The sequence below is a fragment of the Rhamphochromis longiceps genome, linkage group LG6 (genome assembly GCF_057381845.1).
Source record: "Rhamphochromis longiceps isolate RC_006_pf linkage group LG6, R_longiceps_female_GT1.1, whole genome shotgun sequence".
Lineage (NCBI taxonomy): Eukaryota > Metazoa > Chordata > Actinopteri > Cichliformes > Cichlidae > Rhamphochromis > Rhamphochromis longiceps.
In genome coordinates, this window is record NC_140562.1 from 35,162,563 (window position 1) to 35,185,252 (window position 22,690).

Here is a 22,690-nt window from a genome sequence, read left to right on the forward strand (position 1 = left end):
AATCTGTCAAAACAAATAGTACACTACAATATTTTATCATTTTTGCACGTTGTTGCAGTGCACATGTGTATGTGCCACATCTTCTATCACCAATTTGAACTCTGCGCAGCAGTAATAGTCACTCATTATCACCACCTGGTGGGCAGAAATGGTCGTATGTATGAATAAAAGCAACCAAACAGAGGGAGTGTAATAAAAAAGTACAAATTTTTATTTTTTCGTCTTTACAAAGGCCTGTTTACCCAAGGTTTTTCTTTTTTTTTTTTTATAAACAAAATATAACAGCTTCTCATCGACCTGGACTGATGCAGAACAAAAAACAAAACTTAAAATCACAATATAAAAGGCTTGTCACTTAAAAAATGAAAAGCAAGACAAATTAAAGATTTTGAACTGCGTCACAGCAAAGAGCGTATGGGGAGAAAAACAAAACAAAACAACCCTTCCTGAAAGCTGATTCAGGCATTAAAGAACAGCAAGTGCTTCATATCAAATATGTCAAATTCCACCAAAAAACAGCAGTGCTGCAACACAATGTACAGAAACATTTGGGCGTAAGAGTTTCTCTGACCAACAACAGCCCAGATTAAAATCAGGCTGTTGTCATATGTCAGAGCAACACCAAACCCTTTAACAAAGTTTCACAAACAAAATATGAAAAATACCCCACGTTTGGCATGAAAATGCTAGTCTAGTCTAACCTGATGCCTGGGAGTGACTAGTGTCCACACATCCTACACAAGACAGTGTCACTGAACGCATCAGTCATGTGTTCATGAAAAAAAAAAATAAAAAAAAATAAAAAAATAAAGACCCCGCAAGAAATAAACAAAATGTCATAACAAAAGATTACTTCAGACGAGAGAAAATGCCGATTAGTAATATGCATTCCGTTGGCAACAGAACATACAAGAGATCAAAAGACAGATACAAATCCAAGAAAAGGGAATGTTTACAGCATCAAGTCAGCGTATCAAATTGAGTATGACAGGAGAGAGGCTTGTAGCAGGGGTTTCCAGTCAAATTCCCAAGAAATATGAACAAAGTAACATGAGGTGGACAGACTTGGTGCTTTTTTGAGACAGACAAATGGAGGGATTGTAGCTGGGTGTTGTATCAATTTTACATTTTACCAAACAGTGTTTTTGCCCTTTTTGTAGCCAATGTTGATGCCCTGAAAACTGACAATGATCTGATTTGTTTGCTCAGTTTTCCCCACCTAAAGCTGCTCATTTCTGCGTGTGAGCAACCCTGAAAACCCATCCCTGCTCTACACTCTGAGCATGTTCAAAGTGTGTAAATGACAAATATTTAACAAAAAAACAAACAAACAAAAAACAGGATCTGTAGGAAATGTGATTAACGGTTACATGAAGGGTTTTGGCCTCAGCTCACTGCTCATCAGCAGAGCACCAGGGTTATCAAAAGAGCACCTTGCAAGTAGAGACTACATTCTTTGACACAAGCTCATCAAGTTTCATACATATACTGTAGGCGCGTGACCACCTATTGACGGTGCATAGAGATCTTCACCTCATGTAGAAATGACACCAACAAATGTAATGAAGATGGAATTGCATAAATACCAAAAAACGTTAGTGCATAGTCACTGAAATTAATAAACCAGGACTAAAAGAGACTTAGATAGTCTTTGGAGGAACACCAGAAGCCTGCATGCAGTGCAAGCATATGAATCATCCAAATCGCATCAGCTAAACTTCACATATTTTCATTTACAATTAAAAAAAAAGAAGAAAAAAAAAATCTGATTCAGTCAAATTGTCTGGGAGCGATCATAAATTAACACCAGACGTGAACATTGGTTAATATTTTCGAGCGATAAACCAACATTTGATGGCGGCTGGTTCAAAACTGAAATCAGAATCTGTTTAAAAAAAATAAAATAAAATTTAAAAAAATCCCCTCAGGGACCCCGGTTCCCTGTAAAAACCTGATAAACCTCCAATTTGATAAATTCAATTTAAGAAATTGTTCACCTTCCGTATTCAGTAACGCTGACATAAAGTTAACAAAAACATAACCAAAAAGACGACCAAAGTAAATTGATCAAGAGCTTATTTTAAGGGCTTATTTAGACATTAAAAGCATTTTTTCTTTCAAGTAAAATCAGACAATTTCTTTAAGCGAGTATCCTCAAATTAAACTTGTAATTAGGTGAATTTCATTCCAAATTCTGGCATTTCGAAACTGCTTCAGCTGTAGTTTGAGTTTCAGAATTGAGAGCTGCTCGGTTATTGCGATCATACATTCAGCTCTCTGTTACACTGACTCCCATCAGTTTGAAGCACAAGTAATACTGCCGGTGTGCCAGTGACGATGGATTACTGCGACGCGTAAACACAAAATGAAGGGCGGACTGATGCTGATAGCTTTTTACACTAGAAGACCCTCAAGTTTCATAATAGTCACAGACCGGCTCTGCCATTGAAAGACAGCCTCGAGAGATCCCACAGTGTCTCCTCTGCACGCTGACCATCCTATGTTTTCAATATTAAGAGATTTTACAGTACAAGACTGACACAGAGCTTAACCATTGGATTTTAGGAGTTTGGATAATGCCAAAGACGACGTTTTTTTTTTCTCCTTTTTTTTTTTCTGTCAAAAAGCAGTCAACCTCCTGGAGGGAATCTTACAGTGAAAAGGTATTTATGTGTGTGTGTGTGTGTGTGTGTGTGTGTGTGTGTGTGTGTGTGTGTGTGTGTGTGTGTGTGTGTGTGTGTGTGTGTGTGTGTGTGTGTGTGTGAGGGAGAGTAAAAGAGAGAGAGAGTTCATGGGATGGATCAATTCATTGAACTGTCCTCCCCCTCTGTGTCAGTGTCTGTGTCAGAGCAGGCGGTGTCCATGGCGATGTGGGCGGGGCTTACAATGACAGCTCTTCTCTGCTCCTCCTCAGCACTGGCTCTCCTCTCCTGAGTGCGTTCGATATGCTGGATGGCCTGGGAAGGTAAGAAAGTATACTTTAAATATGAGGCAATAAACAGACTAACAAGCAAAAGCAGCTTTCCATACAAAGTACTCTCCAACTCTCCATTGCAGTAAAGACCCATGAAGATCAGGCTAGTTAGTCTGCTTGAACCTTTTGTTTTAACATGCAGAAAAGCATAGAGACCTGGGTCGTGCACTATGAATCAAGCTCAACAAACCCAGGCTCTCTTTCTATTATCTGGCTTCACTTAACCCAACATTGGCAATCAGGCTAATGCTTGTTTTATGGTAACACGCGTGTTTATTTTTGTAGGTTTTTGACTTTGCAGAGGGGTATGCAACCAGCACAAATGTGGTTGCATGCAGCCCTCCAATGACGCAACAGCATGTAGCTCGACAAGCATGACAGTATGTGTATGCTGACTGGTTGAGAAGTGGGCTGGAACAAGGAATGGAGCGATGGCCAAGTTCCTTCCAAACAGGATGTCAGAAGATGATAAAATGGAGCATGAGAAGCACAGATGGTGACCGCAGCGGACACTTTTCATTGTTTTCAAACAGTCGGTTTCACTTCAGCTCTTTGTATGTTCTCTGCTGCAGCTGGCAAGGACCAAGAACAAGCAAAAGCAGCCCACAGACTAAGGACTGACACCACTGTAACAGCATTACTACTCTTAGTGGTAATGCTATTGAACTGGTACTTTAACATAACTCCTATCAGATCATATATGATTTTGTCATTTATCATCTGTCTAGAACCCTCAAAATATAAACATAAAATATAATGAATTTATAATAATTAAACATGAGAAGGGAGCCAGAGATCAACAGACGGATTGGTGTACCGGTCCGTTGTGGTGAAGAGAGAGCTCAGAGTAAAAGCGAAGCTCTCAATTTACCGGTCGATCTACGTCCCTACCCTCACCTGTGGCCACGAGCTGTGGGTAGTGACCGAAAGAACGAGATCGCGGATACAAGTGGCGGAAATGAGCTTCCTCCGAAGGGTGGCTGGCCTCTCCCTTAGAGATAGGGTGAGAAGTTCAGCCATCTGGGAGGGGCTCAGAGTAGAGCCGCTGCTCCTCCACATTGAAAGGAGCCAGCTGAGGTGGTTCGGGCATCTGACAAGGATGCCCCCTGGGCGCCTCCTGGGCACGGTGTTCCGGGCATGTCCCACCGGGAGGAGGCCCCGGGGCAGACCCAGGACATGCTGGAGAGATTATATCTCTCGGCTGGCCTGGGAACACCTTTGTGTTCCCCCGGACAAGCTGGAGGAGGTGGCTGGGGAGAGGGAGGTCTGGGCTTCTCTGCTTAGGCTGCTGCCCCCGCGACCCGGCCTCGGATATAGTGGAAAAAGATGGATGGATGGATAAACAATACACTGTAAATTAAGTCCATGTACACTGCATCCAATATTTTAAAAATTTCAAACCTCTGCACTGAACAGATGTTGCGGGCTTTTTAAGACAAGTTATTGTGCAGTGACATTAGTTTGAGTTCCAAATCACTGAGTGATCTGAAACTGAATTTGAGGATTTGGGATTAGGAATCGAAAGTAATGGCTCAGAGGATTTTTTGACGACCTGGGACTGAATGCATAACAATCAGCTTGTTAGTAATTACTTTGATCATTTAATCATTAAACCACTTTCATGTTTTAGATAAGATAACTGATAACTTACGACAATTGTGTGCATGTTTCAGGGTGCTAGTCTTACATAACTTGACAGCAGCAGATGAACTATGAGCTAAAAAGGAGAAAACTTTGCTTTTCTTTGTCTGAATGTGACACAAATTAGTTTAGTGTTTTCATGTTTTTTCCTTTCCAGGGCAACAATCGCTGTCAGCATGGACTCTAGTGAAGTGAGTTCTGCGTCACACATGCACACGCATGTGTGACGCAGAGCTACACCACCGTTCACATCTAAGCTCAGAGGCAGAGAATTCTCTTCTGGACAGGAAATAGCCAAAATGCATGTCAGATTAATGTCTCAATTAGTAATGATGGTGTCAGATAAAATGTAAAATAACAATAACGTCAGATTTTACTGACACACCGGTCTTTAATAGTTTTGCCTCAGGGTCAGTAATACTTGGTGTTTCGGCACCCAACCCTACCGCAGACCAGTTGTTTGTAACACTGCCCCCTGGTGACAGTAAACTATAATATGTAGACACAGGTCTTCAAACCTGTCTGTAGGACCACTGCAGAAACATTATTTGAGCCGAGGAAAATGCTCGTTTCGGTTGCCTTGGAGTCTACTCAAATAACATCGAGCACCACACAGACGTTTTTCAGGGCTGCTGAACACACATTGAACGTGTCAGACACCCAAAACCTGCCTAGTAAATACTGCAGTGTGAAAATGTAAAGTAATGCAATGTCAATGCCTAATCAGCAAGGATCCTCTAAAGTGAAAAAAGTTCAAACCTGCACAATGGTGTCCAGGTTCTGTCTAGAGGTGGACACCGTGCTGGTGTGGGCTGATGGGCTCATGGTGACCACTGTGACGTGATGGTGGGGGTGCTGGGTTAGTGTTGGAGCTGGGACTATCACCGTGGGGTGGTGGGTGGGGGCAGGGGGAGAAGCCAACACCTAGAGGAACACACAAAATATTTATAAAACAGACATCAAAGTGTGTTTTCCATTCCATAAATACATATGCCCACATCACAGCTGAGCTCCATACAATATTGGCCACTTCAGAGGCTGTTGGAGCAATCTGCCGCCTCTTCCAGTTCAGAAACAGTAGCACAGGTACACATTAAGTTTTGAGCATGTTTGTTTCTAACCTGTGGACTGTGTGTCTGTCTGTCCACAGCGTGGATCTGGTGTAGCCGTAGCAGGGTCTGGCTCTGGATGAGTGCATGCTCCTCTTCCACCTGCTGGGTGATCACCTTCAGACGCTCTGGGTGCAGCTGAGTGTCCAGAGAGCGCACCTACACAATGCACACAATTACATCAACCAAAGATAGACTGACAATTTTAAGAGCAACAGAAAATATATCCCAGCATTCTTGTCAAATAAATACTCTAATGGGAAACTTCATCTTAACACTGTAATATCAACACAGTGTTTCCACTGGAAACATAATGACTGTCTGAAAAAGAAAAAAGTGTCCAAGACACATAACTGCCATGTATTCCTCTGATGTTTACCTTCCACTTAAACAACGTAATTAAAGTCTTGTTTGTCTTCTGCACCTGTCCCACCTCCTTTGTCTCAACCTGCTCTTCAGGTCGATCCAGGATGTGAGCTTATGAGGAACCGGCTCGAGTACCGGAAAATCTGTCAGCCCCACAAGCTGAAGATTTTATAATATGATATCACGACCAGTAGTTGAGACTATTTTGTAGCCTGAAGGTGTAAACGAACTTATTTGTATAGCCTGGGTAAATTAACAGTCCTATTTTTGTACCTTTTCTTTCGAATCAAACGTTCTCTCTTATTTGTAATGACAGCAAGAAAGTGAAATGTCTTTTAAATACACATAATAACACGGAAGGAAAAGGATATTTCTTTTCCACCTTCACTTCCAACTCCCTGCTTTAACCTCACCTGATCCTCCAGCTGCATGCGAGCCGAGCGCTCCTTGTCCAGTTGCTGCCGCAGCTCTAACATCTCCCTCCTCAGCTCTTCAACCTTCTCCTCCTCCAACATGTCTGGAGACCCAATCCCTTCATCCTTCTCCTCTGCTCGCCTCCTTTTAGGCGATGAGCCACTTAACTCCTGTAACGACAAGGAAACCACATTCGGTTAAATGTGAAACAACACGATTGGTGTAATTTTCTTCTCCATTTAAAACAACACATGGTGCCTATGCTGACCTGAACAAAGAGGCAGTGTGAACCAATGGGAAGGTAAAAAAATGACTTCAGTAAACATACATTTAAATGTGCAAAAAACTAATTCAAGCTAAGTTTGGCTACAACTGTAACTCCATGAAGCTAAACAGGAAGTTACAATTTGTCTGTAATGACAAAGGTGTAAGATGAAAAACTTAACAACTGACTATAGGTAAGAATCACAGACCAACTCGGTATTGGTGTAATCTGCTGCTCACAATAATTGAAGTGATTCTGCAACACTCAAAAAGCTGAATTTCTGTGTTGTCAGTGTGCATCTGTATTTATAAAATGAAATGTTTTGTTTTTATTTATTAGCTCTCAGGTTAGCTTCCTCTCACTGAGCGTTTTCAAGTAGGTTAACTTTTTCCACCCGCTTTATTTGTCAATCTTCACTTCAGGAGTCATCAAATAGTGACTCGAGTAACTGAAATTGGTGGAGGGACTCAATTAAGACTGCCTCCCATCTCTATTACTAACACTATATCTAATACACTGTCTGCTTACACTACTGTCTAATACCTTTGAAGAAAATGACCAGTCTGTGTTGTGCAATCAATGATGGTCAAAGTTATTGTCAATAGCTCTCCAGTCAAAGCAACATTTAGCTCATTTCCCCTTTCATGCATTAAATTAATATCTCTAATCAGAATCAAAATGACCCGATTCTGCCTCACTATAGTTTAATGTTGCATCTCTTCACGTTTGCAACCGACGCAACTGGATGTGCACGAGCAACTACAACCAACTGGTTGTGTGAGTTAAATCTACTGATCCATCAAACAAAGGGAGGAGATTTCCGACCACTGGGCTAATCTTTAAATTACAACATAATGTGACTGCACTTGCAGAGACACTCGTTTTCCCCTTAACTTAGCTGTTTCTGTTGGGTGAAAAATTTGACTGTGTGTGGAGGGTACAATAAAATATTGAACCATCAAATATTGAGATTTAACATAGCTGTCAGCCTACTTCCGTTAACAAGTTAACCCTTTAAGACCTACCATAGAACCAAGTCCGCCAGAGCGTATAGTATATTTTTACATGCTGTGGAGCCATTTTTTGGAGCATTTCAAGTTGCTATACATCAATACAACCATTTTAGCCCAAATTTTAATAATTTGTCTGCATTAAGTGCATAGTAATTACATAAATTGCAAAAAAGTGCAATAAACTACAAAAAAATTTAAAATCGTTTTTGATTTTTTAACATATATTTCTAGTTAGAGAAATTTAAGAGGCTTATCCCTCAAAACTGTAAATACAAAAAAGTTACACAAACTAGTTTCCCACCAAAGGAAATTTATTTTAAGTGTCTTCATAGTTTTATTTTTGAGATACACCAATTTTCATATACTGCAGGAAAAATGAAAAAATATATTATAGTGCAAATTTGCAAAATAACAGCATATGCATCAAAATAAAATATTTCCAGCAGTGCAATATGAGTCCTCAGCATCCCAGAAACGACACAGAAAGTCATAAAGTCAAACATAACTTTTAAAAACACAAGTATAGGCTCATAAGGCCACGATGGTAAAAAAACTACATTTCCGCAAAATGACGTCACTTCCGGTTTCGGGCAGGACATGGAAGACAAGTGACAGTTCACGCTGATGGACGTAGGAAGTGTTACAAACAGCTGATTGGATCGGCAAAGCCTGTTTCTGGAATATTGTGTTTTTGTTGCTGCAAGTGCTTTTTATGCAGTTTTTGCAAAGCTATATGTGGAAGGAAACTGTGACCTAGGACAAGCTGATGGCATAAGATGTAAGTACAACTCCTCCGGTTTCATATGCAAAAAAAAAGTATTGCGCTAGCTTACGTGGTTGCAGTGCTACCGGGATTTAAAAATAGTTACGCAAAATGGAGCGTGTCCACTCCGACCGGCTTTAAAGGGTTAAAGCAAAGCTAGATCATTCATTTGCTGTATGTCAGTATTGTAAAGATTCCCAGTGTGTGTGTGTGTGTGTGTGTGTGTGTGTGAGCCCGCCAGTGCTACCCCTCAGCCTCGTAATAATTACACCTATAGTATCATTTTCAAAATTCTACATTTCCTTGTTCTCAAGTTATGGCATTCACCAGACTTATGTGTCCATGCTGCCCGGCAGGAGGACAATTCCCCATCAGCCTTTTACGTCTGAGGGGTAAAAACGGTATCTGCTCTTGTGGACACACAATTTTGCCATTGTTGAATAAACAACTATTATTTTTAATCAGGCCAATGGTCACACAGAGCTCACACACTATCAGAGCTCCTCCTTAACAGAAAAACAATGCATGTTTTTGACTGAAGGTCTACTGAAAAAAATATGTCTTATATATTCTCTAAATTCTGTTGTACATGTCAGTGATCTGGATCAATTCTACATTCAAGTCTCCTCCTGGGGAGGAACCTGAGCTGAAGACAAAACCATAAGGATTGTTTTGGCCCCAAAAACACACCATTAGTACTCATGTAAGATAATATATATTCTGTATAACAGATCAGTATCTCATCTGTGTGACACTGACATGAATTCAACCCCATTTTATACTTAAGAACATTTTATGTAAAAAAAAAAAGAAAAAAAGAAAAGAAAAACAGGGAGACATGCTGTTACCTGGATGAAGCGCTTGAGCTGATTGTTCTGTGCCAGAAGCTGCGTCTTTTCCTGCTCCAAGGTGAAGATATAGTCTGCTGTCTGCTGCAGGATGGCCGCCTGAAAGTGGGGAAAAAAACAAAAGCTGAACTCTAGAGCAGATGTGATATTAGTGCAAAAACAGGCACAAATTAACTTTATTCCCTCCTTTGCGCATTTGTGCCGAGTCACTTTGTATTCTTGCTGTGCCAACATTTGGTTAATTGAACAACACTGTGCACGCGCACGTGTGTGTGTGTCAATGTGTGCACGTTTGGAGCACCTTGCTGAGTTTCTCCCCGTCGGTGTGCGGCAGGAGTGTCTTCAGGGACTGGAATCCTGCGTTGATGCTCTGCATACGCCGGCGCTCGTTGCTATTAGCGATTTCCCTGCGAATTCGCCTCTCTTGGTCCTGAGCAGTCTCTGGACTGAGGGGGATGTTGGCCAGGCTGAAGGAGAGAGGTCAAATGAAGAAGATGATCATGACTGTGTCGTGAAGTCACCAAGAAAGCGTAAGTTCCCCTTTCAAACATAATTAAGGTTAGCATTAGATCTGAGCAAATATGTATTCTGGGTTAAAATGACACACTGGGACAATAAAGTCTGTAACTAGCTGCAATCTGAAACCTTTTACCTGGAACTTTACAGGGCATTCATCTGAACTCATTGCCCCTTAAAGCACTTGTAGAGCATGAGTATGAATATCATGGTAACAAAACCTTCTGACATATTTACTCAGAGGGAAAAATAAGTGAACCATTCAAGTCAGACTTCCGCAGCAAACCTGAAGAACCAGATCTGTGATGTTTTACTAGGCCTAAAGGTCAGACCGAACACATGGCTCACATAGTTGTAAACATGTCTGTCCTACAAAAAATGAAAGAGTAGGCAGGCATGTGCCAATCAAATTGTAAAGCTTGCAACTTAACAACATTTAGTGAACATTAACTGTGATATTAACATATAATCAGTAATCTTTCTCTATTACTTAGATTTATACATATTTAAAATATCGTATTAGATCCGGAGGGTCTAGTTCTAGAGTGAAATATGCAAATTATGCATTATTTACTTTCACTTTTATAAATTTAGACACGAGGAAGACATCTTTGGTTAGGTAAATATCCTAAAACGTTAATTTTTAGATAAAAACTGTCTTTTTGCCTGCCATTTCTTTCCTTGGTGTTAGGAAAAACTATTCGCGGAAATTCTGTACCATATCTAGACCAATGTTTAAGCACACAAAGACTTTTCTTTGGCTACAAAAAAAAGTGAACGATTGACTAAAGAATAACAGATTAACAACCAAAACTGTGAATATCAAAGGCAAAAAAATAATTATCTAAACAAAAAGATCTGTTTCTACACATTCAGTTTCATATTAACGTTTGACACAAATTATAGGGGTGTTTACGTCGACTCGGGAAGAAACACCGCATTTCTCCCACAGACTTGAACGCGCCGGGGTTTGTAGCTCAGACATAAAACCAGCTGTTGTCTGCTGACGCTGCCGGGAGCTGCGGGCCTGCGGCACGGCCGCCGGGGGGCGCGTCTGCACGGTAGCAGCCCTGAAACGTGACTCCACTCCGCCACAGGCCCCCCTGGCGTCATAGAGAACAATGCTTTCCCCATTTAGCATGAAGCTAGAACTTAAGTTATCGATCCAACATTAACCGATAAACACTCATAACTGTCGCACCACACAACAAACGACGTATTTTAGCTAAACGACTCGGGAAATACGAGTTATGAGACGCCTGTGTGTATTTCATACGGCTGGAAGATGTGCGCAGTAAGAGCTAACTAGTTAGCCACGCTAAGCTAATTTTAGCACAAGACGCAACGACGACTACGCCGCGGATCAGTATTTAAACACGCATTTTTTATCCCCGGACACGATTTTACACCACATACTTCATCATAGCTACACATAGATGACACACACGAGCGATTTAGTTAATATGGCCAGTTTTTTTGGGCAACGGTGACGTTACAAACGTGATTTGTTGTGTAGCAGCAAAGCGGCGGGTTAACTACCACGTGCTCTAGACGGCAATGTATCGATTTCACCTCACTGATTTACATATTCCTGAGCCAGGCGGTTACAAACATGCTTTATTATAAGTTATTACAAACAATTCAGCCAGCGTATTTAAAAGCAAGGGGGTGAAATGTTACATATATCCTCGTCTCTAACAACATCAACTGGCACAAGCACTGGCTGCTAATTTCCACAACCACGCTCCTGCTGCCAAGACATGGCAGCGAAGCTAACAGCATGCTACATGAAGGCTGACTGCAGCGCACACACATACACGCGCTACACGAAAGGTTATTTATTCACGCAGTTCGGTAACAACACCGATGGTTTGCATTTTTGCGCACCTGCAGAGACCTCCAATAACATCCTTCTCCGATTTCTTGAACTGTTGTAAGGACTGTATCTTCTCTGTCGGCATCATGAAATATTCCATGCTTTCAAAGCCACCTTCAGTCCGTGTTTGCTGTTTTCTTCTCCCTCCCCTGCGCTCCTTGTTAAAATAAATAGATGTTCGGTTGGTTTTTGTTTCTCCCTCGCAGAACTCCCACTGTACTTGCCAATAGCTTACATCTAAAAAGCCGCTTTCAATTCGGTTTGACTGAAGAAAAGCGTTAGAAAAATAACAATTCAAGCTGTGTTGCTTTCCCCAGCTGATGGGGCTACCTCCAGTGTGTGTGTGTGTGGCTTCTTGCCTCCGCCTACTACGAGTGTGTGTGTGTGTGTGTGTGCAGCTGATCTATGTGAGGCGGGAAACAGCTGGTTGGAATCAGACCTCGTTTTCCGGAAAGCAGAACAAACAGACCAGCAAGAATCTGACTGCAGTGCTGCAAATCTACGAGCAGTGAGCAAAATACCGACTATATAATTTGAACTACGCCAAACTATAACCTGGGAATCAGCAGGGTTAAAGGTAAATTTAAACTGCAGCGGTTTGCGTCTTGCTTTTCCAAGTGCAGCGACTGACTGTCCAGTGTTGGTATACTGCCAATATCACATAAAAATCAACTACTGACATCTTGATTGTGATAAAAGTTTAAGTAATATTGTAAATAAATGGCATCACCAAGCTTATGGACAAACCGTCCTACAGTTCATTTCATTTTTGTCATAGTTAACAAAGGACCAACATGAAAATGTGTTGGACAAAAAAAGTCAGTCACCATCGTAAAATTTAACAAAAGAAAAGAAAAAACCCCCAAAGCAACACAAGTTTAAAAAAAAACAAACAAACTACTGGAGACAGAAATAAAACAAAAAAGTAATACAGAGATGAACAGGATTACAATTTAAATGACCATAATGACAATTACAAGACTAAATCCAGAGAAATGCTCACGTGTAGCTCAATTACAGACATATTACACAAACAGAGGTACACTTAAACACTTAAGTAGCTTATTTGTGCAGTGGTATTGTGTAGTAATTGTGTAGTTTTTGTCTACAAGGGCATCCAAAAATCTGCCAAATAAAATATTCTGAATTACCTGCTGTAGAAACTGCTTATGAACAAGGGAACAGTTGGAAGTAGCTTTCAATGTAAAAATGTTCATTATGAAAAGTGTCCATCTAATCATATTATATTACATTCATTGCTGCTGTTCAGGATACTTATAACCTTTTCTTTCACCTGCACCCTATAATGATCACTTCAGAGGATCATCTGTCCCCATAATGCAATTTGTCTGTGAAATAATAAATAACCAAAGTTTTAAAACCAATATTACCAGAGGTGGGACCAAGTCATTGTTTTGCAAGTCTCAAGTAAGTCTCAAGTCTTTATCCTCAAGTCTCAAGTCAAGTCTCAAGTAATGTCAGGCAAGTCAGAGTCGAGTCTCAAGTCACTGGTGTAAAAGTCCGAGTCAAGTCACAAGTCTGAAACTTTGAATTTCAAGTCCTTTCGAGTCTTTAAAAAAAACAAAAACGAAAAAATAATGTTGCAGTTATGCTAAATGTAAATATTAGACCATGTAATTTTAAAATCTGTGTTTTTCTCAACACATACAAAATAGTGAACTTAGAAAATATACACAAATTGTGAAATTGCACCTCTTTAAAATGCAGCTCAATTAAACCTAGCTCCAAGAATAATTTTCACCGACAGTTCTGAGATACGCTGCATGTTATTCTTGGATGCGGTTGTAGGACCGGCTTTAAAATCGCATGACAAAAATATCATACACATTAAAAAAAACTGTATCACCAACGTAGCCTGGACAACATTTGCTAGTTAGATGAAGTCAGCTATCTCATCTTAGCATATTTATATGCATATTTATAATCATACGGTTCTTGGAGTGAGCGCATACGATCATGAAGTTTAGTAACTTCAGGTCACTGCAACAAGCCCAGGTACAGTTTACCGACGGATGGGTGCAGGACCTTGAAATGCACCGTGTAGAACGAAAGACCATCGTACGTATCATAAGTTTACCAGTCTCACAAATTGTCGTCATAAATACACATTCGTTAACCGTTTATTAATAGGACCTTTGAGCTCAACGGTAATTAATTAGTAGTGGAAATAATTTCTGGTACCCATCACAGAAATGTAGCAGTGACAATAATACTGTATGCTGTAATCGTACTGGGCAATTAGTGATACAAAAAACCTGTTTTATCCTGTGAATAAAAGTATATGTTTTTGTCAATGTACCATAATAACAGAAGCGAAACGCAATATTGTGTCAGGACAATTCACTATTTATGCACAATAAATAAAGGAGCATAGCACGACAATTTCTGTTCAGCGCCAGACTTGCTTGTAACCTATATCACCAATTATGTTATGAAAATGACGTATTAACTACTAAAAAACACTGACCTTCGTGTAAATGCTTGGAGCAGACTAACCTGTGAGCTGGAGTGTTCTGGGACGTTATATTTGCTCTTTGAATGGCTGCAATCCAGGCCATCCTTCGCGTCTTTGTTACTTCGGAAACATGGCTTGAACAATTTCTCTTCAACGATGTAATCCGATAACAACCGATCTCTTTACCCGTCGGCTTCCCGTGGCTGTCATGCGACCGGCTATTGCAGTTAATAATACAACGGCTTCTTGACATTTTTGTGTTTCTTTTTATCGCTGTATAACTGATTTTAATTGAAAGCCTGCGTGCGCTAGTACCGCTTGCCACGAGTTCCCAGAATCCTTTGCGGTTCTACCCGTGAATGACGTCACATTTTCAATCTCTATATAATATGCATGTTAAATTTTATATTTGGGGTAAAATATCAAGTCTTTTCAAGTAAACCGGTTCAAGTCCAATTCAAGTCCCAAGTCATTGGTGTAAAAGTCCAAGTCAAGTCACAAGTCTTAGAACATTTTTTCAAGTCAAGTCTAAAGTCATAAAATTAATGACTCGAGTCTGACTCGAGTCCAAGTCATGTGACTCGAGTCCACACCTCTGAATATTACTATTGGTAATATCTACTAAAAATGTTTGCAGCAGAGTAGGAAGCTTAGCAGCAGAAAAAACTAATTTCTTCAGTCCCATTGCCACAAGTGTATAAAATCAAGCACCTTCTATACAGTCTGCCTATACTAGGGCTGCTCGATTATGGCAAAAATGATAATCACGATTATTTTCACTGAAATTGAGATCACGATTATTTGACGATATTTATTTAACCCTTTAAGACCTACTATAGAACCAAGTCCACCAGAGCTTATATTATTTTTTTTACATGCTGTAGTGCCATTTGTGGGAGCATTTCAAGTTGCTATACATCAATACAACTGTTATAGCCCATATTTTAATAATATGTATGCATTAAGTGCATAGTAATTACATAAATTGCAAAAAAGTGCAATAAACTACAAAAAAAAATTGAAAATCGCTTTTGTTTTGTTTACATATATTTCTACTTGGAGAAATTTAAGAGGCTTATCCCTCAAAACTTTAAATACCACAAAGTTGCAAAAAATAGTTTCCCACCACAGGAAATTTATTTTGAGTGTCTTCGTAGTTTTATTTTGGAGATACAGCAATTTTTATATACTGCAGGAAAAACAAAAAACAATCCTATGATGCAAATTTGCAAAGAAAACAGCATGTGCATCATTTCACTGTGGGAAGTGTTACGAACAGCTGATAGGAACGGCAAAGCGTGTTTCTGGAATATTATGTTTTTGTTCCTGCAAGCGCTTTTTATGCAATTTTTGCAAAGCTATATGTGGAACGAAACCGTGACCGAGGACAAGCTGATGGCATAAGATGTAAGTACAACTCCTCCGGTTTCATATGCAAAACAAATTATTGCGCTAGCTTACGTGGTTCAGGTTCTACAGGGATTTAAAAATAGTTACGCAAAACGGAGCGTGCTGCTCTGACCGGATTTAAAGGGTTAACAATGACTTTAAAAAAATAATATAAAATAGTGTGCAACACCACTGAAGTTTTTTTTTTTAAACTCTCTTTTCAACCAACGGCAGTCACTCTCCAAATAACTTCTGCTTAGCTTTCCGAGCTTCCCTCGGGTCCTCTTAATCAGCGGTCTCCAACCTTTTTTGCGCCACGGACCAGTTTATGCCCGACAATATTTTCACGGACCGGCCTTTAAGGTGTCGCGGATAAATGAGGGAGGGGCTAATAATCGGCTCAGTCATTTTTAATGATCGTTGAAAGCCCAGATCGTAATCGTGATTAAAATTCGATTAATTGAGCAGCCCTAGCCTATACAAATATTTGTGAAACAATGGGTGGTTCTAGAGCACTCAGTGCATTCAGGTTTACTACAGTAACTGTTGTAACAAGCCAGTGTGTGACATTTCTTCCTTCCTAGATATTCCACAGTGAGCTGTATGTGGTATTAATGCAAAGTGGAAGCGTTGAGGAACCACAGCAACTCAGCCATGAAGTGGTAGACCACGTAACCTTAAAGAACAGAGTGACTGAATGTCGGGGTGCATAGTGCATTAAAATGACCAACACTCTGCTGACTTAATAAAGCCAAACTTTCAAACTGCCTCTGGCATTAACTTCAGCACAAAAACTGTATGCCAGGAGCTTCATGGTGTATATATATATATATATATATATATATATATATATATATATATATATATATATATATATATATATATATATATATATATATATATATATATATATATATTTCCTTGTGCATTTGTTTTTAAAAAAATATTTTAAATGGCTCCCAAATAGGAAGTATTTTCACTTAACAGCTAAGAAATAAATTTTTCAATTTGTCACCTTGAATACAAAGGACACAAAGGGAAAAGTAAAAGGAAACATTACAGCTTAATAAAATCCTTTTATGCAGACTGATAATAATTTATTATAAAAGGAAGCTCCTCAGCATAAAAAACTCCGGTTTAGGACAGCAGGTGGCAGTATTAAGCTGGAAAGTCACCCAACCAGAAAATCTGGTTCTTTGTTTTCTTTACATGAAAAGTGGAAAATAACCATTCATCCATTCTCTTCAGCTGGCGCCTATCACAGCTGTTATAGGGTAAGAGGTGGAGTGGACGGGCTGCCAGTCTATCGCAGGGCTAACACATAGAGAAAGACAACCATCCACACTCACACCTAAGGGAAATGTATTACCATCAATTAACCTAACGCCACTAATTGTCTTTGGATTGTGGGAGGAAGCCAGAGGACTTGGAGAGAACCCACACAAAGATGGGGAGAACATGCAAACGCCACACAGAAAGGCACCGACCAGATGGTGGAGACTTCTTGCTGTGAGGTAACACTGCTAACCACCACAACACCGTCAACATAATAAATTCCTAATAGCTTCACTGCTGCTGTAATGAAACTATAGTATGTCATCTAGAACAACACGATATCAGCAGGCCTTTTCACAAGCCTTGAAGCTTAACCGGTCACATGTGCCTCTGGACAGTTTTTTGTTTTTGTAAGTTATAGTATTTAAAGCAACACACATGCTTTATTGTTCTCAGGTTTTTATTTTCCCCATGTAGCACATGTTAAAGAGATAGTAAAACGACATTATACACTGATGAAATATTTGGTCTTAAAAAAACAAACAAAAAAAGTGATGAGCTCTCCTTATTACCACAAATCTTTAAGTAACTAATATACAGAGAAAGTGTTTCAAAAATGATCCAATTTACTATATTCACCTTTAAATAACATATTTATATTTATGTACACATTTTTTTTGAAATAATAAAAAAAATGATAGTATTCTTCATATAAGAAATGCACCATAGTCTATATTGAGATATATTAGTGTATCTAATGAGTCATCATTTGTAGGAAAATGTATTCACTAAGGCCACTTAGTACAATTCTTCAAAAATATCTAACGGTAAACTGTATTGGACACCACACAACAGAGCAAATGAAGGTGCACCTTCGTATGTCGGCACAGACGTTTTCTAAATTTGGAAATTAAGCGTGTTAAAGAAAAGAATGAACTTAAGCCATATGTTCACAACATCTTTAACCAGAAAGGAGCCGTTATACTTTTAAAGGCACTTACATTTAGGACCTTGCTAAAATAGGCCTTGTCTTTGGCAGATAGAAACTTTAAACGCTTGAAAATGGAAATCTGGATCAAGACTTAAATAGGGGTCTCCGGAGTAGACCTTTTAAAGCCTGAAAATATAAACCTAACTGTAGGGATGATTATCCTTTACTTGTAGCATGATTGGCAAATGCCCTCTGGAGAGAACAGAATAACAGAACATTTTATTTTGTAACTTTGACAAAGTGTAAGCATCACTGAGTTGACGGGATCCCTGCCATCTGTACTGATGGTCTGATCCTCTTGGCAGCATTTTCCTCCACGGAGAAAGTGTAGTTATACTGGGGAAAAAAAATAATCAAAAAACAATGTGGCAATATTCTCAATTTATATACCCAATAAAAAGTATCAGATGAGAACTTACCTCATTTTCAATGTCTTGGAGAGATTTTATGGGAATATTCAAATCCGAGTTCTAAGACAAAAATAGTCAAAGAGAATTGGGATGACAAAGGAAAGTCAGCGGTATTTGGCATTGGAATCCATCCCTTGAATACTGAAAACTTGTAACATACCGTCTCATTTGCCTGGGTTTCAAATTTTGGGTGGAGGCTGAAAGGAACTCCATCTAGAGCTGCAGAGAATAAGAGTATGCCTAGGTGAGTGGGTCTCTGCGGTGAGAAGCGTAAATAAGAAGCCCTTTGTGTGACGAGAGACCCGTGGTACCTGTAATTCCATGGATGCTTCCATCAGCAGGTTTGTCTAACTCATCCTTTGTTTGAAGAGTGTGGCGTCTGTGACTAAGTCTGCTGGGTGGCAATTGAGGAGGAGGAGGGTTGCTGCAGAAATAAATAAGATAAACAAATAAGATGTCGACCACAAGAGTAAAACGCCTCCAAGATAATACACTTTGCTGTAATAATGTCACATCGCTATAATTTTTAACTATATACACTTCTAATAAGAGACATGTGACATTTTGATAATAACATCTCCATTTTAAATATACATAGGCATTGTACCTAGGTCTGAGGGGTAGAGGAGGAGACTGCTGCTCTAAGGAAAGTTGGCGGATGTCCAGGCTGACACTGCGGGGCTTGGCTTGAGGCGTGGGTTTAGAAAAGTAACCTTTTCTGTACCACAGCACATAGCCGTGGATGTCTCTGAAGAAAAAGTGCATGTAATGACAAATTATATGCAACATAATATTCATAAAAGTTCATGAAAATGCTTTGATAAAACAGGCCCAAGACAAAAGTCCATGTATCTGAATGTACCCCACAAATGTGTAATGCTGCAACATCATTTTGCTTTTGGCTGTCAGCTTGATATCCAACACAGCTGTTTCCACACTGCCCACTGGGACGATGCGTACGCACACACGTTTTTTCTTGGAAACTGTGGCCTCTGGACAAACAATCACACGGTAGGTCAGAAGTGAATGAATATGATGCATTCTGCTAAATAAGTATGAATGTGTGTGTGTGCTCACTTGGCTCAAGATGTTCAGCTATAAAGCAGTAACCATGAGGAAGTGAGTCCTTATCAGAAATAATCCGGATGTCAGACACTACCATACCACCTGCTGAGTCCTGCATTTATGGAAAATTTAGAAAAATAAATGATGTATTGTGGTAATATAAAGGTAATACATGTATAAGTTCGCATTTTTTGTTCACCTTGCTATAACAGAGGTAATATCCAGACTTCATCCCAAAGGTGCGTGTAAAATTTGCTGATGCTCCATCTTCTGTGAGGCTGATCTGCAGAAAAAGGGAGATGCAGTGAGACAGCTGTGGCATCACAAACACATTTGATTTATTCCAAAATAAGCAAGTAGCATGAAAATTTGAGTCAGCTTGAGTCAGTCAGTTTAAAAGTTGGGATTTTGGATTCAACAGAAAAGAATCATTGCACATTTGTTTAACTGTTCTCCTTCAGAGTTGATATTTGGCATGCGGACTGAAGCAGATGAGGATCGAACTACCACCTTCCGATTAGTCGGTGACCTGCTCTGTCTCCTAAACTACAGCCACCCCAGATAGGATGTGTCACCAAAAAGCTTGTGGTTGTCACAGTGACTTGTAATTTATACTTAACACGCTGACTTGTTTTGTTGCAGCGACCGTCTGGTTACCCAGAAGTTGAGTGTGCAACACCTTTGCACAGGTCACCTGGTGGAGGCAACCTGTTTCAGTACAATTGTGATCAGACTGGGACTAAATGCAATCAGACAGATTAGCGAAGGTTTGGAAGTAAATCCCATCTAATTTGTAACAATCAATCTGAGTCAAGTCTGTGCAACTCAGCACAACTGCAATGTGTCTCTTTAGAACAGGGGACTCAACTCAACTGGCTTGTATTTTGGTTATATTCCTATAGAAAAACAAGGGCAGTGAGCATCTGCAGCAACCACATCACTATTTCAGGAGGAATTTCTGTTTAAAATCAAAAAGATTCTGGCTGGACTCTAAACGCAAGTAGTTCAAGTGAATTTCTGTGTATATCGACAGCAACGGATTTGTAATCCTAGCTGATTCACCACGAATAATTGTTGAATGCAATCAATGGATTGCATGTATTGCTGGAGCTTATCAATTTCCCACCAACTGCTAGCAATTTCCAGCAACTACTTGCACCCAATAAGGGGATGCAAATTTTTCCCAAGAGACTGGAGGTCACCAAGCAGTTGCTAACTAGTCTCTAGGTGATTGCGACCCTAGAACAAGGACAAGAGATTTTATTGTAATTCTCCTGCAAACTTTGTGGTTGGAGTTAAGTAAAATGAAATATCTATAATCTATCTCTGTTCTTACAAGGGTGAAATCTTTGGGGCAAGTGCCAGAGTTGGAGGCCCAGGCCACAGCGGTCACTGGCCGGACATTCCCACGTTCCATCAAAGACATCTGAGGAAGACCCAAACAAAAGTTTTAATAAATATGGAAGGTAAACAAGGTACAAATGCTTTACTGGTTGGTCTTAACATAAATTATGTCTTCTTATTGCCCAAGGATGTTTTTGGATTGTCATTCTAATACAAACTTTCTCAAAGCTTATCTGTTTTTTTCAATTTCAATGCGTGTACAATAACATGTTCCCTCGGAGACTGAGGCATTGTCACACCCAAATCGTTTAGTTCATGTGACTCCTAAATGGGAACTCAATTAGGTCGAAATTACCTTTAGATGAACTCTTACACTGAATAGTGTCATTCTCTGCCCTAATATATATGGATGACAGCCTGAATAGGATCGTTCCCTATTCAGGCTGTCGTCCATATATATTAGGGCAGAGAATGACACTATTCAGTGTAAGAGTTCATCTTAAACAGCAGCAGAAGTATTTAATCCACTTGCATCACTTTTAATATAGATTTTAATTTCTTTGTTTTTTTTAAGCATTTACTCGACTTTTGGCTACATGCAAAGCATAAGCACATTTCTACTGGTAAAGACTTTTTACTGCGTGGCAAATTGTTCAAACAAGCACATTTGACTAAACAAAACCGACTAGCACATTGGAACAACAACAAAGTCACAATGTAACAGAAAGACAAACAAGCATATAAAGCTCAGATTTTAAATGAAGATGAAAAAAAATCTCAGCAATTCATGATTTCACCATTGATTTTTTTTGTAATAACTTCTATTTACTCGATCAAACTTCCTGACATAGTGCTTGCTATTGTTATAACTTGAGCTCTATTATGGTAAGCGGCTGAGGAAATCGACACCAGCCAGATGAAGGTATCTTAAAACAGCTGCTAAACTTCCCTATCCACAATTTTAAACACACGTCATCACACTTCTGCCTTTCGTAACACGTGTTTATTGTTACATTTATTAATAACAACACCTGAAATTATTAAATTAAAGACAAGTACTGTGTAACATCCCTGTCAAGACTAGCTTATGTGGCATTAGCGATTGTTCCGATGACAAAACTTCACCGCTTCTTTGTTAAATAAGCCAAATATTCACCGCTTCGTGAGCTCATTCGTGTAATTATAAAAATACACACTTACTCTGTATATGTATTAACTTTTGGCTCTCCGAGGTGAAAGAAAAACTTCTTAGTATCAACGGAAATTTTCCTGGACGTCCTCGTAGGAGCAGGAAGTACTCTGACTCCGTCCCGACTCCAACTCCCGTCATCCTCCGAGGCATGACGTCAGCTTTATAAAACAAACTCCCTTCTGAACGCTAGATGGCAGCAGTTACGTGAGAATACGGCTCAGATTTTCAAAGCTTCCATTGAACTTGCTGCTTCAAAAAAGTGTTAGAATTAACAATAGAAAAAACACATTGCCTCATTTATTAATCTCTCTGCCTAACAGAACATAGATGTTTATTTTTTGTGCTACAATCCACTATCTCTGCACAAGCAAGAATTAATAAATCAATGAATGAAGGAAAACACTGCATGCGGGTGACATTTTCCTTCACATACAGTCTACAGAATACTTCCTAACGTTGCACTATTCTATCCTTTCTTATTTGTTGTAAATGAAATTATTCAACAATTTAATGAAAGGAAAACACATGTCTGCCCTTTTTAGATGCTTTTAGTAGCGAGTAAGAAGCTAAAACTGTGAATAATAATGAAATGAAAATATAAATATAATGAAACTACCAGACAGTCCTCGTAATCCTAATGTGTGTGTTTGTGTCGGTTTGTGTGTGTGTATGAAAACCAGAAAAAAGACCCTTGATTGCAAGCATCAACCAGAGGGGCTTAGGTCCCTGTTGGCATGGCAACATGCAGAATGGATGGCAGTAT

At 39.5% G+C, this 22,690-nt stretch overlaps 2 protein-coding genes across 2 annotated transcripts; both read right to left on the reverse strand.

Annotated features, from left to right (window-relative positions):
- Positions 1–2,700: 2,700 nt before the first annotated feature.
- On the reverse strand, positions 2,701–12,163 carry LOC146668469 (transcription factor AP-4-like). Its single transcript, XM_085410399.1, has 7 exons — positions 11,797–12,163; positions 9,695–9,860; positions 9,394–9,492; positions 6,504–6,674; positions 5,737–5,883; positions 5,375–5,539; positions 2,701–2,957 (listed from the first exon to the last, which is right to left on the reverse strand). The coding sequence occupies exons 1-7, from the start codon at positions 11,883–11,885 to the stop codon at positions 2,802–2,804; spliced, it is 993 nt and encodes a 330-aa protein (XP_085266525.1). The 5' UTR covers positions 11,886–12,163; the 3' UTR covers positions 2,701–2,801.
- Positions 12,164–17,367: 5,204 nt separating this feature from the next.
- On the reverse strand, positions 17,368–22,061 carry mvb12a (multivesicular body subunit 12A). The gene is made up of 10 exons (XM_085410400.1): positions 21,936–22,061; positions 20,728–20,817; positions 19,591–19,674; positions 19,404–19,503; positions 19,189–19,318; positions 18,934–19,074; positions 18,638–18,750; positions 18,487–18,545; positions 18,336–18,386; positions 17,368–18,252 (listed from the first exon to the last, which is right to left on the reverse strand). The coding sequence occupies exons 2-10, from the start codon at positions 20,815–20,817 to the stop codon at positions 18,166–18,168; spliced, it is 855 nt and encodes a 284-aa protein (XP_085266526.1). The 5' UTR covers positions 21,936–22,061; the 3' UTR covers positions 17,368–18,165.
- Between the last annotated feature and the right edge of the window lie 629 nt (positions 22,062–22,690).